The 12,553-nt window shown below is 48.6% G+C and overlaps 1 protein-coding gene across 8 annotated transcripts in view; it reads left to right on the top strand.

Moving 5' to 3' along the window:
* The window catches only part of LOC101328570 (nephrocystin-1), a 99,410-nt gene extending 88,034 nt beyond the window's left edge, over window positions 1-11,376 (top strand). For 7 of the 8 annotated variants that reach the window (XM_073791107.1, XM_073791111.1, XM_073791110.1 and 4 more), the window contains 3 exons: window positions 5,542-5,709; window positions 7,943-8,065; window positions 10,009-11,376. In XM_073791107.1, the coding sequence (XP_073647208.1) occupies window positions 5,542-5,709; window positions 7,943-8,065; window positions 10,009-10,071 (354 nt within the window). In that variant the 3' untranslated portion in view covers window positions 10,072-11,376. Of the gene's footprint in view, window positions 1-5,541; window positions 5,710-7,863; window positions 8,066-10,008 lie in introns of all 8 variants that reach the window. The other variant, XM_073791109.1, reaches the window with a different exon arrangement.
* Window positions 11,377-12,553: the final 1,177 nt, after the last annotated feature.

Genomic DNA, 12,553 nt, shown 5'->3' with positions numbered 1-12,553 from the left:
CGCGTCCGGAGCCTGTGTTCCGCAACGGGAGAGGCCACAACAGTGAGAGGCCCGCGTACCGCAAAAACAAAAAAAAAAAGAAAATGCATAGATGAGTAATCTGTGTTTGTTCTTAAGGAAGAGGCTTAAGAAATGGCCAGAATTGTATTTGAAATACACTTGCTCAAAATGTCTGCCTCTAATAAAATATTCTTCCGAGTTGAAGGCCAGCCCCAGACATCTAAAAATATCTCCTGCTCTTGAGAAATATAAAATGAGGATTAAAAGGAGACAGCAGTTTAGGTTGCCAAAGAAAATTTGGAAAGCTAAATATAAATTAAAAAAAAAAAGTCAAGACAAATACTCGAAATTGCCTTCCTTGTAACGAATCCAACCCAGGCTGCTTGAGACAGAAACAGGATAACAAACTCCACCGGGTTTCAGTTCACCTGGAGTTTGTCCTTGGCCCCGGTCCCTTCAACTGTTCAGAAGGTAGAGGGTGTGGAAATAAAAAGTAAATCACATTCCTCTTTGTAACGTTGCTTATGGATTATGCAACCTTTACGCCAAGAAGATTCCCGTGCAATTTGAGTAGATCCCCAAATGCTCGGAGGCCCTACCTCTAGGGTGTGAAATCTGGTTGTGGGGCAAGACAGCACAGGCGCCCTACCCTGTGCCCTGCGTGGCCTCAGACCTCAGTCCCCTCCAGGGCAGCAGCACCTCACAGACCGTGGTGAGAATGAAGTGGGGACATATAGACTGCATGCATGCAGCAGTGTCTGCCCAGGGTGGCCTCTGATGGCAGGAGCTGGGCGGGGACCCCTTTGCCAGCACTGACAGGCCGGCTGGGGCTGAGGCACACTCGCCCGCTCCCCCGGGCCTGGCACAGGTGAGCTGCCAGTAAGTGGCGGCAGGTGTCAAGTGGCAGCTGTCTGGTCTTAGAAAAGCCCAAGGGAGTGAGAATTGCTGTACAGAAATGAGGCCGTCTGAGTGAGTGCATTTTATAAACTGTAAAGCCCCTAGTGAATGTGAGGCAGTGGTGGGCTTATCACTGAGTCAGTTGAAAGAATGCTCTTTGATACCCTTCCCACCTACTTTGTTCCAGGCCCTGTGCTGGGAACTAGGAATACAGCGGTGAATGGCACAGACCGTTCTCTGTCCTCGGAGGTCTCAAGTGAGACTAAAATTTTACAGGTTCTGGTGCAGTCACTAACTCCCGAATGCTATTCCTGCTAATAGCCAGCATTGTTCGGGTACCGGCGGTGGGCCAGCATCTTTACGCACTTCCCATGGCTTGGTGGGGAAGGTGCTTGGCAGGTACCCACAAGCCAAGCCCTGGCACCTCCCTGAAGCATCAGCGCCCCCGTCACTGGGATCAACAGGCAAGAGCCTGGGGACAGCGGCTCTCATCCTGCATCGCTCCCTCCTCAGGACAGGGCAGCCCTGGCTCACTCACTGGCAGTCCCAGGCCCAGCCTAGGACTTCCAAAATTCACTTGGAGATTGTTTGTTGAGGTCTGGGGAGATGTGCTCCCAGAGCTGGTGCTTTCAGAGGCGGCCAGGCTTCCGGGGGTGTTGCCCAGCCCTACAAGAGCCTAGGAAGCTGTGACTTGTTGTGAACTCTCTGGTCTATTCTGGCTTCTCCTCCTGGTGCCTTTCTCTTCAGAAGAACCTGAGAATTCTCCATAAATTCAAACGTACTTTTCCTCTCCAGGACAATGGCAGTGGGAACCTTACTGTTTATTTGTAAGATGAGAACTCTAGTCCAAGAAAAGCAGGACCTGAAAGCTGCATATCTTTCAGCCGAGCTGGACAAAAGTAAGTGGAGTTGTTTATCCAGAAAGTCTCCAAGAGCATCATTCAGAACTGAGCTACACCCACAGTTGTGATCACAATCAAACTTCAATAAACATGGGAGGGAAAAAGTGAACAGGAATGAAAGTTAACAGAAGCCACAAACTAGAGAATCAGGCTACCAAGACAAAGACAATGGAATCATCAGATATTGAATATAAAATAAATACCAAGCAAAATTAATGAAAAGATACGCAACACCTCAACGCCCTGTACCATTATTGCACAAACTGCAGAACACCAGAGACAGCAAGAAGACTCTAAAAGCATCCATATACCTAAGACAGATTCCACAGCAGCAATGAAGCTGGAGCAAAATGGAATATTATGGAAAGATGTAGAACACCATGGGAAAATACCTTCTAAGGAAACAATTGTCAGGGGGGAAATAAGGACAGTTTTCTGACAAACTGACTGCTGCCATCTGACCTTTCCTAAAGAAACTACTAACAGTTGTATTGCAGGAAGAAAGAAAGTGATCCCAGAAGAATATCTGAGATGCAAGAATATCTTCATTTCTTAAGGTGATCTTAAACTTGACTGAAAAAGCACAGTCTATAAAAGAAAAGATTAACATATTCAATTACTTTAAAATCAAGAACTCAGTTCACCAAAAGACATCATAAAATGTGAGACATAAATTGGTGCAGCCACTATGGAAAACAATATGGAGGTTCTTCAAATAATTAAAAATAGAACTACTATATGATCCAGCAATTCCACTCCTGGGTGTTTATCCAAAGAAAGCAAAAACACTAATCAAGAAGATATATGCACCTCAGTGTTCATAGCAGTGCTATTTATAGCAGCCAAGATATGGAAGCAACCTGAATGTCCATCAACAGATGAATGGATAAAGAAGATGTGGTATATACACACAATGGAATATTACTCAGCCATAAAAAGGAATAAAATATTGTCATCTGTGACAACATGGGTGGACCTGGAGGGTATTATTCTTAGTGAAATAAGGCAGAGAAAGACAAATACTGTATGATTTCATTTATATGTGGAATCTAAAAAATAAAACAAATGAACAAGTATAACAAAACAGAAAAAAATGTGAGAGACATATGCTGGCAGAATATATCTGCCATATTTATAATAGTTAATGAGATCCACACTATTAGGAAGAATTCCTATGAATCAATTAAAAAAAAACACACCTGTAGGAAATATGTAACCAATTAAAAAACAACAATAAAAAATTTCACAGAAGAAGAAATACATGAAACATATGAAAATAGAATCAATATTATTAGTAATCATAAAGATTAAAATCTAATGAGACACATAGAAAATCCCAAGGAACCTACCAAATAACATCCTCCCCCTGAAAAACCAAAACCCTCCTTAAAGTAATACGTGAGTTTAGCAAGTTGCAGGATACAATATTGACAAATAAAAAGTCAATCATATTTCTATCTGCTAGCAAGGAAAAACTGGGAAATGGAAATTTTAAAAAACAACACTATTTACAATAGCTCCCCCAAAATAAAATACTTACGTGTAACTATAAGAAAATGTGTACAGTATCTGTATGCTAAAAACTACAAAACGTTGATAAAAGAAGTCAAAGAACATCTTAATCATTGGAGAGGCATACCATGTTCATGGACTGGAAGACTCATCATAGTAAAGATTTCAAGTCTCCCCAAATTGATCTATAGATTTAACACAATCGAAATCCCATCAGATACATATTGTAGATATTGACAACCTGATTCTAAAATTTATGTGAGTGACTTCCCTGGTGGTGCAGTGGTTAAGAATCCACCTGCCAATGCAGGGGACACAGCTTCTAACCCTGGTCCAGGAAGATCCCACTTGCCGTGGAGCAGCTAAGCCCGCAAGCCACAACCACTGAGCCCGCGTGCCACAACTAATGAAGCCCGCATACCTAGAGCTCATGTTCCGCAACAAGAGAAGCCACGGCAAAGAGAAGCCCACGCACCGCAACGAAGAGTAGCCCCCACTCGCCACAACTAGAGAAAGCCCGTGAGCAGCAAAGAAGACCCAACACAGCCAAAAAGTAAAATAAAAAAATTGTTTTAAGTAAAAAAAATTTTAAATAAAATTTGTGTGGAAAGGCAATAGAACTAGGGAAGGGGATGAGCTTTCTCCTGAGATGGACAGAAATGTGAGTCACCTGCACTGACAACTATTTTGAGTGCTGTAACTTTAGAGAAAAATTTTTTAAAATCTAGTAGTGTGAATCCTCCAAACCACAAACCCAAGAGACATCCTTGGCTCCCTGTTTCCCATCACTCCGAATCTTCAGTGGTCTCATAGTCCAACAAATTCTTCTTTTTCAGAATTACTATATTACTTAATAAAAGATATACTCCCATGTACCTTCTATGAAGTGAAAGAAATAGAACATTATCATATCTTTGGAGGCCACTGCACACTCGTTCCCAATCCCAAACTCTCTTCCTCAGAAGGATCATTCTCAGGAGGTGCTGATGAGGGTTTTGAAGGAATTGGGGAATGGCAATGAGTTCAGATTTTGTCCCTGTTAGACTTGAAAAGCTTGAGGGGGAGGGCCAGGAGTGGGGTGAGGCAAGTGGGGTGCCTAGGGTGCAAATTGTAATGAGGTACTTGCTCTCAGTGGTCATACAAGTGCAGAGAGATGTCCAAGTAGAGACACCAAGCGGGCATGCAGGGCTGAAGGCTGCAGAGAGACAAATGCCCTGCACTGGGTTCCTGGGATCGCCAGCCCGTGTGGTGCTTAAAAGCACAGATGTAACAAGGGGGAACCCAGGAGACTCGCCAGGACATTCTAAGGAGGGTCAGGAAGGAGAGGAGACAAACCAAGAACAAAATTCCTTGGTGTTCATGTGCCTGTAAACCCTTGTCCTCCAGGCCTCTAACTGAATGTGCTGTCTGGTGGACATTTAGTTCCTCCCTGGGCTCACCAACATGGCTGCAAGCCCAGCCCCAAAGCAAACACATGCAGAGCCCAAGGCAACAGCAAAAATTTTGGCTTTTCCGCCAAAGGGATAATAAGTGGCTAGACAGAGTTGAGAGGTGATTTAAATGGAACTGTATTGCCCAACTGGTAACTGACTCCAGGGCGTCAGATACTATACCCAGGAGGCTCCAAACCAAACGTCCACAGGGCCAGGCAGGTACTGTCGGTGGATGAAGGGAGCCAGAAGGAGAAGAGTATTCCACAGTGCAAGTGAGCAACCGGGAATGTGCCACACAATGGCATAGGGATTGGGAAGGTTGGGGATGTGACCCACTGAGAACTCCAGGTCCTTTTTAAAGAGCCAGTCCCAACTGGTTTCAGGCTACTCTGGCCTGGGAAATGGGTTCACTGTGGCCAGAACTATGGATTTCTCAAGAAAATGTCTGAAATCTGAATTTTTCGTGTGAAATATCCCGTTTTAAATGTTGGCAACTTACGAAGAAATGTTTCAAAAACTCTATATGCCAACACTGTTTGGGCCAAGAAGACACATCCACAGCCCAACTTTAGCCAAGTCCTTCCATTGGAAACTTCTGTGTTAACCAGGTGTATTTCCTAACAAAATTTACTCTGACTCAGGGGCCAGCCTTCCATCCCCATTTCCCTCTTGAATCCCACCTAACTCCACCTGAAGAGCGTTTAACCAGAGCCAGAGGAGGAGAGAGGTGACCTGCAAAGGGAAACGTGCCCCACACCAGCCAATAAAGCCCCTTCTTCTGTGGTTTTCTCTTACAGATATTTGGGTGCTGGGTCTGGATCCTGGTGGCCGCCACCCAGGTAGCAAACCCACTGCTACAAGGATGGGTGATGTACGTCTCGCTCACCTCATTCCTCATCTCCCTGATGTTCCTCTTGTCTTATGTGTTCGGATTTTACAAAAGATTCGAGTCCTGGAAAATCCTGGTAAGAACAAGTGAGAGTGACCCAGGCCCTCAGGCTCCTCCCAGGCCAACGTCCTAGGTGTGGTGAGGACGACAGGCCTTCTGGGCGGGAAGGAGAACCAGAGACCTTTCCTGGCCTGGGCCCCTAGGGCAGCGGTCCCCAACCTTTTTGGCACCAGGGACCGGTTTTATGGAAGTCAATTTTTCCACGGACCAGGGTGGGGGTGGGCGGGTGCTTCAGGCGGTGATACGAGCAATGGTTCAGGCGGTAATGGGAGAGATGGGGAGCGGTGGGGAGCAATGGGGAGCGGCGGGGAGCAATCGGGAGCGGCAGATGAATCTTTGCTCACTCCCCCCCGCCCCTCACCTCCTGCTGTGAGGCCCGGTTCCTAACAGGGGCTGGGGACCCCTGCCCTAGGGAACCCCGACTTTTTGTTTGAATGTGTTTACTATTAGGTCGGAATGAAAGCTTCCCTCTGCCATAGTCCATCCTTCACTGTATTCCCCCCATTGCCTCCCTCATTAGGGAATATCCATGGCCCGTCTGCTCCTGCAGCAAGTGCATCTGGAAGCGTTTTCCCTCTAGATTTAATTTATGGTCAAATCATTGGAGCAGCATTGAAGGAAAGGCTATAGAAAAAGACTCACCCCAATCTCAAGACCCTACCACAATCACCTATCACAATTCATTCTTCCATATTCCCGGCAAATTTTATGCAAAATGTATAAATCGCACTGAACCAATAATCTTGGATGTAGAGTCTTTCGTTTAATATTACGTTGTTAAATTTTTTTCATCCCATCATCTCGATAACCACTGAAATTTTTTCTATATTGAACAAGTCAAAACATATACAAAAAGTAGGGAGGGTTATTTTATGGACCTCATGTAACCATAACCCAGATTCCAGAATTTTCAAGATTTTATCACCCTTGCTTCACCTAGCCTTTATTTTTTCCCCCTGAAGAATTTTAAAGCAAACCCCAAACATCATGTCATTCCATTCCAGACACGTCAGTATACCTCCAAAAAATACACAAATTTTCTTATATTATCACGCTTACATAAAGTTAACAATAATTCCTTGGTATCATCAAAGACGCAGGTCACATTCAGGTTTCCCCCGTTGTAACTGAAACATCTTTTTGCAGTTAGCCTGTTTGAATCGGGGTCCTCGCCACGCCCACTCGCACTTGGTAGTGATGGTTCTTGGGTACCTTTAATCTAGAATGATTCTCCCTGACGGGGACTTGCTGAAGAAACTGGGTGGTCAGGTGTCCTGTAGAAGGTCCCACATTTTGGGTTTGTTTGCTTCTTCCTGGTGTGATTTGATTTGCTCGTCTAGTCCCTGAATTTTCTGTAAGCTGGAAGTTAGCATCTAAAGGCTAAACCGAAGATGGGTTAAACCTTTCTGGCAAGAACGCTTCATAAGTGGCTTCAAGTCACATCATACACAGTGACTGGTTGTCCCTCTGTGACAACCATACCCCATCAACTTTTTCTTAATGCTTTCTTTCATCTACTGATGAATATTCTTTAGGGGCTGCAAAATGCCGATTTAACTATTATGACATTTCTCCCAGAATTGATAACTATGACATCCTAGTGGTATTGAAAACTCTGCTGAGAGTTTAGCATAGAGGTTCAAAAATTGAAATCTAGAGTCAGATTAGCCTGACTCTGCCATGTGTCAGCTAAGCCTCAGTTTTCTCATCTGTAAAGTGGAGATGTTAATAGTAGCAGCCTTATGAAATTAGCTGTGAAGATGAAATGACACATGTGTATATTGTTAGGACAGCACCCAGCACACAGCAGGTCTTCATAACACTAATGGTTAGGAGCACAGGCTTGGTGTTAACGTGGCCTGGGCTCAAATCCTGGCTCAGCTTTTATTCACTGACTTTAACCTTGAACTTCTCTTTCCTCAGAATGGCACGAACGATAAATGGTACCGACCTCATAGTTGACAAGGTTAAATGAGATAAATGGGGAAAAGGCTTAGCCTAGATCTTGGCTGGGAAGAAGCACTCAATAAATGGATGTCCATACTGGTATTATTATTGCAGTATATTAATCCACTATTGTTCACCACATAGAAATTTCATTAGAAACACTGCAAAAGAAAAAAGCAGGAGTTTCGGGAGCAAGCTAGTCTCTTTTGCCCCCTCTTCCCAGCTACGTAGTCAAAGAGGAAAGAGTTACCTGCTCGCGTATCCGCGTGACTGTGGCCACGGCCTCTGCTCCCTCTTTCCAGGACAGCCTGTACCACGGGACCACTGGCATCCTGTACATGAGTGCCGCCGTCTTACAAGTACATGCCACGATCGTGTCTGAGGACAAGAACCTGAAAAACTACTACATAAACACTGCAGCCTCGGTGAGTGCTGGACAAGAACATGACAGCTGCCACCATGGAGGGAAATGCATGAGGCTTAATTCTGTCTCCCGCAGAACAGATGTTCCTGAGCCCTCAGGCAGAAGGAGCCTTGCAGGATAGGAGGAGGGGTGTGTGTGTGTGTGTCTGTGTCTGTGTGTGCACGCACACACATGCGCACGCAATCAGCTGTGCCCAAGCTCGCAGGGTACCAAGCCCAAGTTCAGGTGTCATCTCTCGTCTCTGGTTTTCTTGCCCCCTTACACCCACTACGCTACCCTCAGAATATGCTTTTCCAAAACGTAAATTTTCCAAAATACACATCTCTTATTGCAAATTCCTCAGTGACTCCCATGGCTGCTGGAACGGAGCCGGAATTCCTCAGCATGGCTCAAGTTCCCGTGTCCTTTTATGTCAATGACAGACGTGCACAGGCTAACATATTGGCTGATGGAATCCGAGGCAAGGTGGTCCAGGCGAGCCATGGGACGAGCAGGACCCCTGGACTTTAGGTCCACTGGGACCGGAGACTCTAGGCCAGCAGGGCCCGGCCTTTCCAGTCCCTGCGAGGCAGCCTCCTTCCTCTCTTGGTGGGATGGCGCCCTCACGTGGCAGCTGGCTCACAGCTGGGGAATTTCACCTCTGGAGCCGCCTAACCTTCCTTACACCTTCCCAGGAAGGTCTAATACCCAGGCTGGGTCCCAGTCCACCCCCACCTGTCGCTGTGACCGGAAAGGTCCTGTGTCAGTCGGGGACTCCCACAGGGATCAGGCAGCAGGAGGAAGGGGTGTGGCGCAGGGTGCTGACCCCACTGTAAGAAGGATGAGGTGACCCACGAGGTGACCCACGAGGGAGGCCTCAGGGGACTTTGGCTGCCTTTCCGGCCTGTCTGCTTCCTCCCGTTCCTGGCCCGGCACCACCGCACCCCGCAGCCCGGCTGCTCGCCCTTGCTCTGCTGTTCCAGCCACATCAGTCTCCTTGCTGCCTATGGACCCGCTCTCGCCTTGGCCTCCTTCTGGGTGAGGCCGTTCCCCTCCCAGTCCCCTTCCTGCTTTGTTTTCTCCTGCGCGCTTAGCCCCACCTTCCATACCACTCTACTGGTTTATCTTGCTGATTTTCCGCTTCTGCCACTAAAATGTAAGCTCTAGGAGGACAGGAATTTCTGAATTTTGTTCAGCATTATTGCCACAGTTGCTCTTGAAGCACAACAGGTGCTTGCAAGATATTTGTTGGATGAATGAATGAATGGAACAGAGTGTGATTGGACGGGGGTTGAAGTGAGGCTGGAGTCGTCTGCTGGGCCAGGACATCTTCAGGCAGTGCAGTTGGGCGACTCTGGGGATGGCTTTGGACGTGGCGGGTTGGGGAGGGACCCCTGGGGAGGGAGGGGTGGGAGGGATCACAGGTTTGTGGCTTGGGTAGCTGGATGAGATGAGGGTCCTGGGGCCGACTGAGCTTGTGAGGAAATCCCAGGAGTTCAGTTTGGACCACAGAGAGGTCGTGGGGCCTCTGAGGCTCTGAGGGGCTGAGAGGTGGGTGCGCAGATATGATTTCTGGACCAGTGAGTGAAACTTGTCATCAGAGCACAGACAGTGGCTGAAGGTGGGTGAGGGGAGAGTGCCCAGAACCAGACAGCAAGAGAGAGAGACACACAGAGAGAGAGAAGAGGGGGACAGTGTCCAGGGCAGGGATGGAGATGGACCCACTTTATGGCCAGGTAGAGGAGCACACGTCTGCAGATGAGAGGGACGCTGCACAGTGGAACATGGGGATGGAGTGTTTCAAGGAGGATGGAGAGGCTGGCCAGTGGTTGCCGCCCTTAAGCCAGGCAGGGCTGGGGCAGGGAGGGGATGAGGCAGGGTCAGAACAAGGGCCTCCCAGCAGCTAAGGGCCTCTGTGGGCTGGGAGCGGGCATCCCTAAGGAAGTAACTCCCGGACTCTTCCAGTTGTTTGCCTTCATCACCTCCCTGCTCTACATCCTCCACGCCTTCAGCATCTATTACCACTGAAGGAGCAGGGAGCTGGGCCGGCATGGGAAATGCTGTTTTGAAGCCTGGAGTATCAGCTCCCCAAAGAGGTTTTCAACATGTGCCATCTGCGTGATAAACAGAAGCTCAACGATGACATCACTGGATCAACAGACCATCTTTTCAGAACGAGTGATGAAATCGCATGCTGGGCAGATCTGTTCGGACATTTTAATTCATTGTGATGAATATGAAAAAGCTGGGAGGAGGGCTTTGTTGTTTTGTTTTGTTTCGTTTTGTTTTGTTTTGCCTGGGAAAGTAACTGTCTCTTGGAATTATCTGACAATGAACCTCGCTCTTCTAGAAAACTAACATCTGTAAGCCCTCACTACTGAAAATTCAAGGTCTACCATCATCAGGCCTGTTTGGGCCTCAGCAACGAGATTCCCCACAGCAGGTCTATGGGAACCTTCATAATTTTCTTAATATCGAAATGGTGCTGTCAACGCTTTCAGATCTGAAGACCCATAGACCTTGTTCCTGTCCCGTGGTCCTGTCTCTGCTTCTCAGCAGTGGTCCAAACCCAATGCCCCCTCCCACGCTGCCCGACCCCCATTCACATGCCCTCCCCTTTCCTCCCCAGCTTTGGGAGCCAAGGGAAATCTGTGTAAAATCAGCTTTGAGGGTAGATTTGTGGGGGAAATAAGCGATTGGTTCTAGAAAATTTTTACACAGCAAGACCTGGGGGAGGGGAGGAGGGGTCAGGGAGGGAAGGGTGTAACCCGCTTCTCTGTAACTATAAGTCAGGCCGCTCTGCTCAGAGAACTGCAGGGCTGCAGGACGCCTGGGTCAGGCCTCCGGACCCCACCCCCTAAGGACTGGGAGTCACCCTGTCCCTCAGAAAAGACCATCAAGGAAGCCGGCAGGACATTACATGCCAGGATTCTCCTCTGGGCTCCTGTCACACGTGGGACATCGATGAGGCCGGAAAGGACCCATCCCAGGGTTCCTACTGTTTCCCATGCATCCCTGAGTGGTCCAGCTGGGAGGGGCCTGGAACCACCCAGCCAGCCTCCTGCAGTGAAGGGCGCCCAGGGGCCAGGACATGCAAATGCATTTGCACTTCGGGGCCATTCTCAAAGAAAAGGCACAGAGAAGTGTACAATCGAGGTGCTGGATTCCCAAGTAAATGTTTTTCAAAAGTAGGCTTGCCATCTGGCGTTTCTGTCCCTGTGCTGGGGTTCCAGCTGCTTGGCCTCAATCTCTAACGTTGAGTCAGGGCTCAGCCCCTTAACTGCGTGGACCCGATGCCATTTTGAAATGAAATAAATTATTATGTGCAAGGGACTTGTCTTAGCCTATTCTAGGGCTTACAGTTTTGTATTGACTCTTTTCTGCTCCTGAAGGGGAGGGGGAGGCAGGAGGGGAAGTCACTGGAGAGAAAACTCTGGCTTCATTCCCTGCTCACTTCCTAATCGCCCCCATAGCTTGAAAAGCCACCGTTCATCTCTCACGTTCTTGCCTGGTGGCTATCTGAGATGGTCATTGTTAAGTATTTACTGAGTAACCACATCCAAGTAGAAGTCATTTGTACAGTCAAAAGCCTGGAGTTGGTCGGTTTCGTGGTGTCCGCACTGGAACCGGCCACCATGTGACAGGTCCCGACAGCAATTACACAGAAAGCACCCCGTGGCGGGTTTTCCGGCCCAGCCCACCGGGCCCTGCTTCTAGGGCAGCTACACAGGGACACTGAGACTGTCTCCAGAGCTCCGGTTTGTAGTGTCATTTCCACTTCAGTAAGAATAGTTTGGGTGCAAGTTCCAGAAACCAAACTCATGCAGCTTAAGCAAAGTCAGGGATGCCCTGGCCAGGGCTGGGGGGTGCAGAGGCCTGGGGGGGCAGGAGAAGACCCCTCACCCAGCCCTCTCCCTCATGTCCCTGCTCTCCTTCATGGGGTGCTGTCCTGTCCTCCCATCACATTGCAAGGCCCCCCACCCACTGGGCACACACTGTGGACCCAGCCCTGAGCCCCGGCACCCCCTAGTTCACCTGCAGCTGCTGCAGCTCCCGGCCACCTTCCTTCCTTCAGGACGGCTGTCCTCTCTCTCTAGGACTCTCCCCAGCTCTCATCTTCTGTGGGGAAGACCCGAGGCAGCCTACCAGACTCCTCAGAGCCCCCAGCAGAGGGACGCACCCCCTGGGCCAAGCCAGGCTGGGCTTTGCTGGGTGGCCCTCACCCAGCAGGATCCAGGGAGCCCCTGCTTTCCCATGGGGCTCCCTGGATCCTGCACCGACATCCTTGCCTCAGGGTGGGCTTCAGGGGAGCTCAGACTAAGACACCCTGATCTCAGGTGGCCTCAGCCTGCAGCGGCTTAAAGCAGGGTTTCGGTTCCCCAGCCAGAGATTGAAGTCAGGCCGAGGCGGCGAGAACGCTGAATCCTAGCCTCGAGACCACGATGGCCAGTGACAAGGCCCCTGGCCCTTGGGCGTTGCAGAAATGAATTCCCACAAAGAGAGAAAGTAG

Source organism: Tursiops truncatus, chromosome 14, assembly GCF_011762595.2.
Source record: "Tursiops truncatus isolate mTurTru1 chromosome 14, mTurTru1.mat.Y, whole genome shotgun sequence".
Classification (NCBI taxonomy): domain Eukaryota; kingdom Metazoa; phylum Chordata; class Mammalia; order Artiodactyla; family Delphinidae; genus Tursiops; species Tursiops truncatus.
Note: the sequence above shows the minus strand (reverse complement) of the source record. Positions and strands in the feature narration are given on the sequence as shown.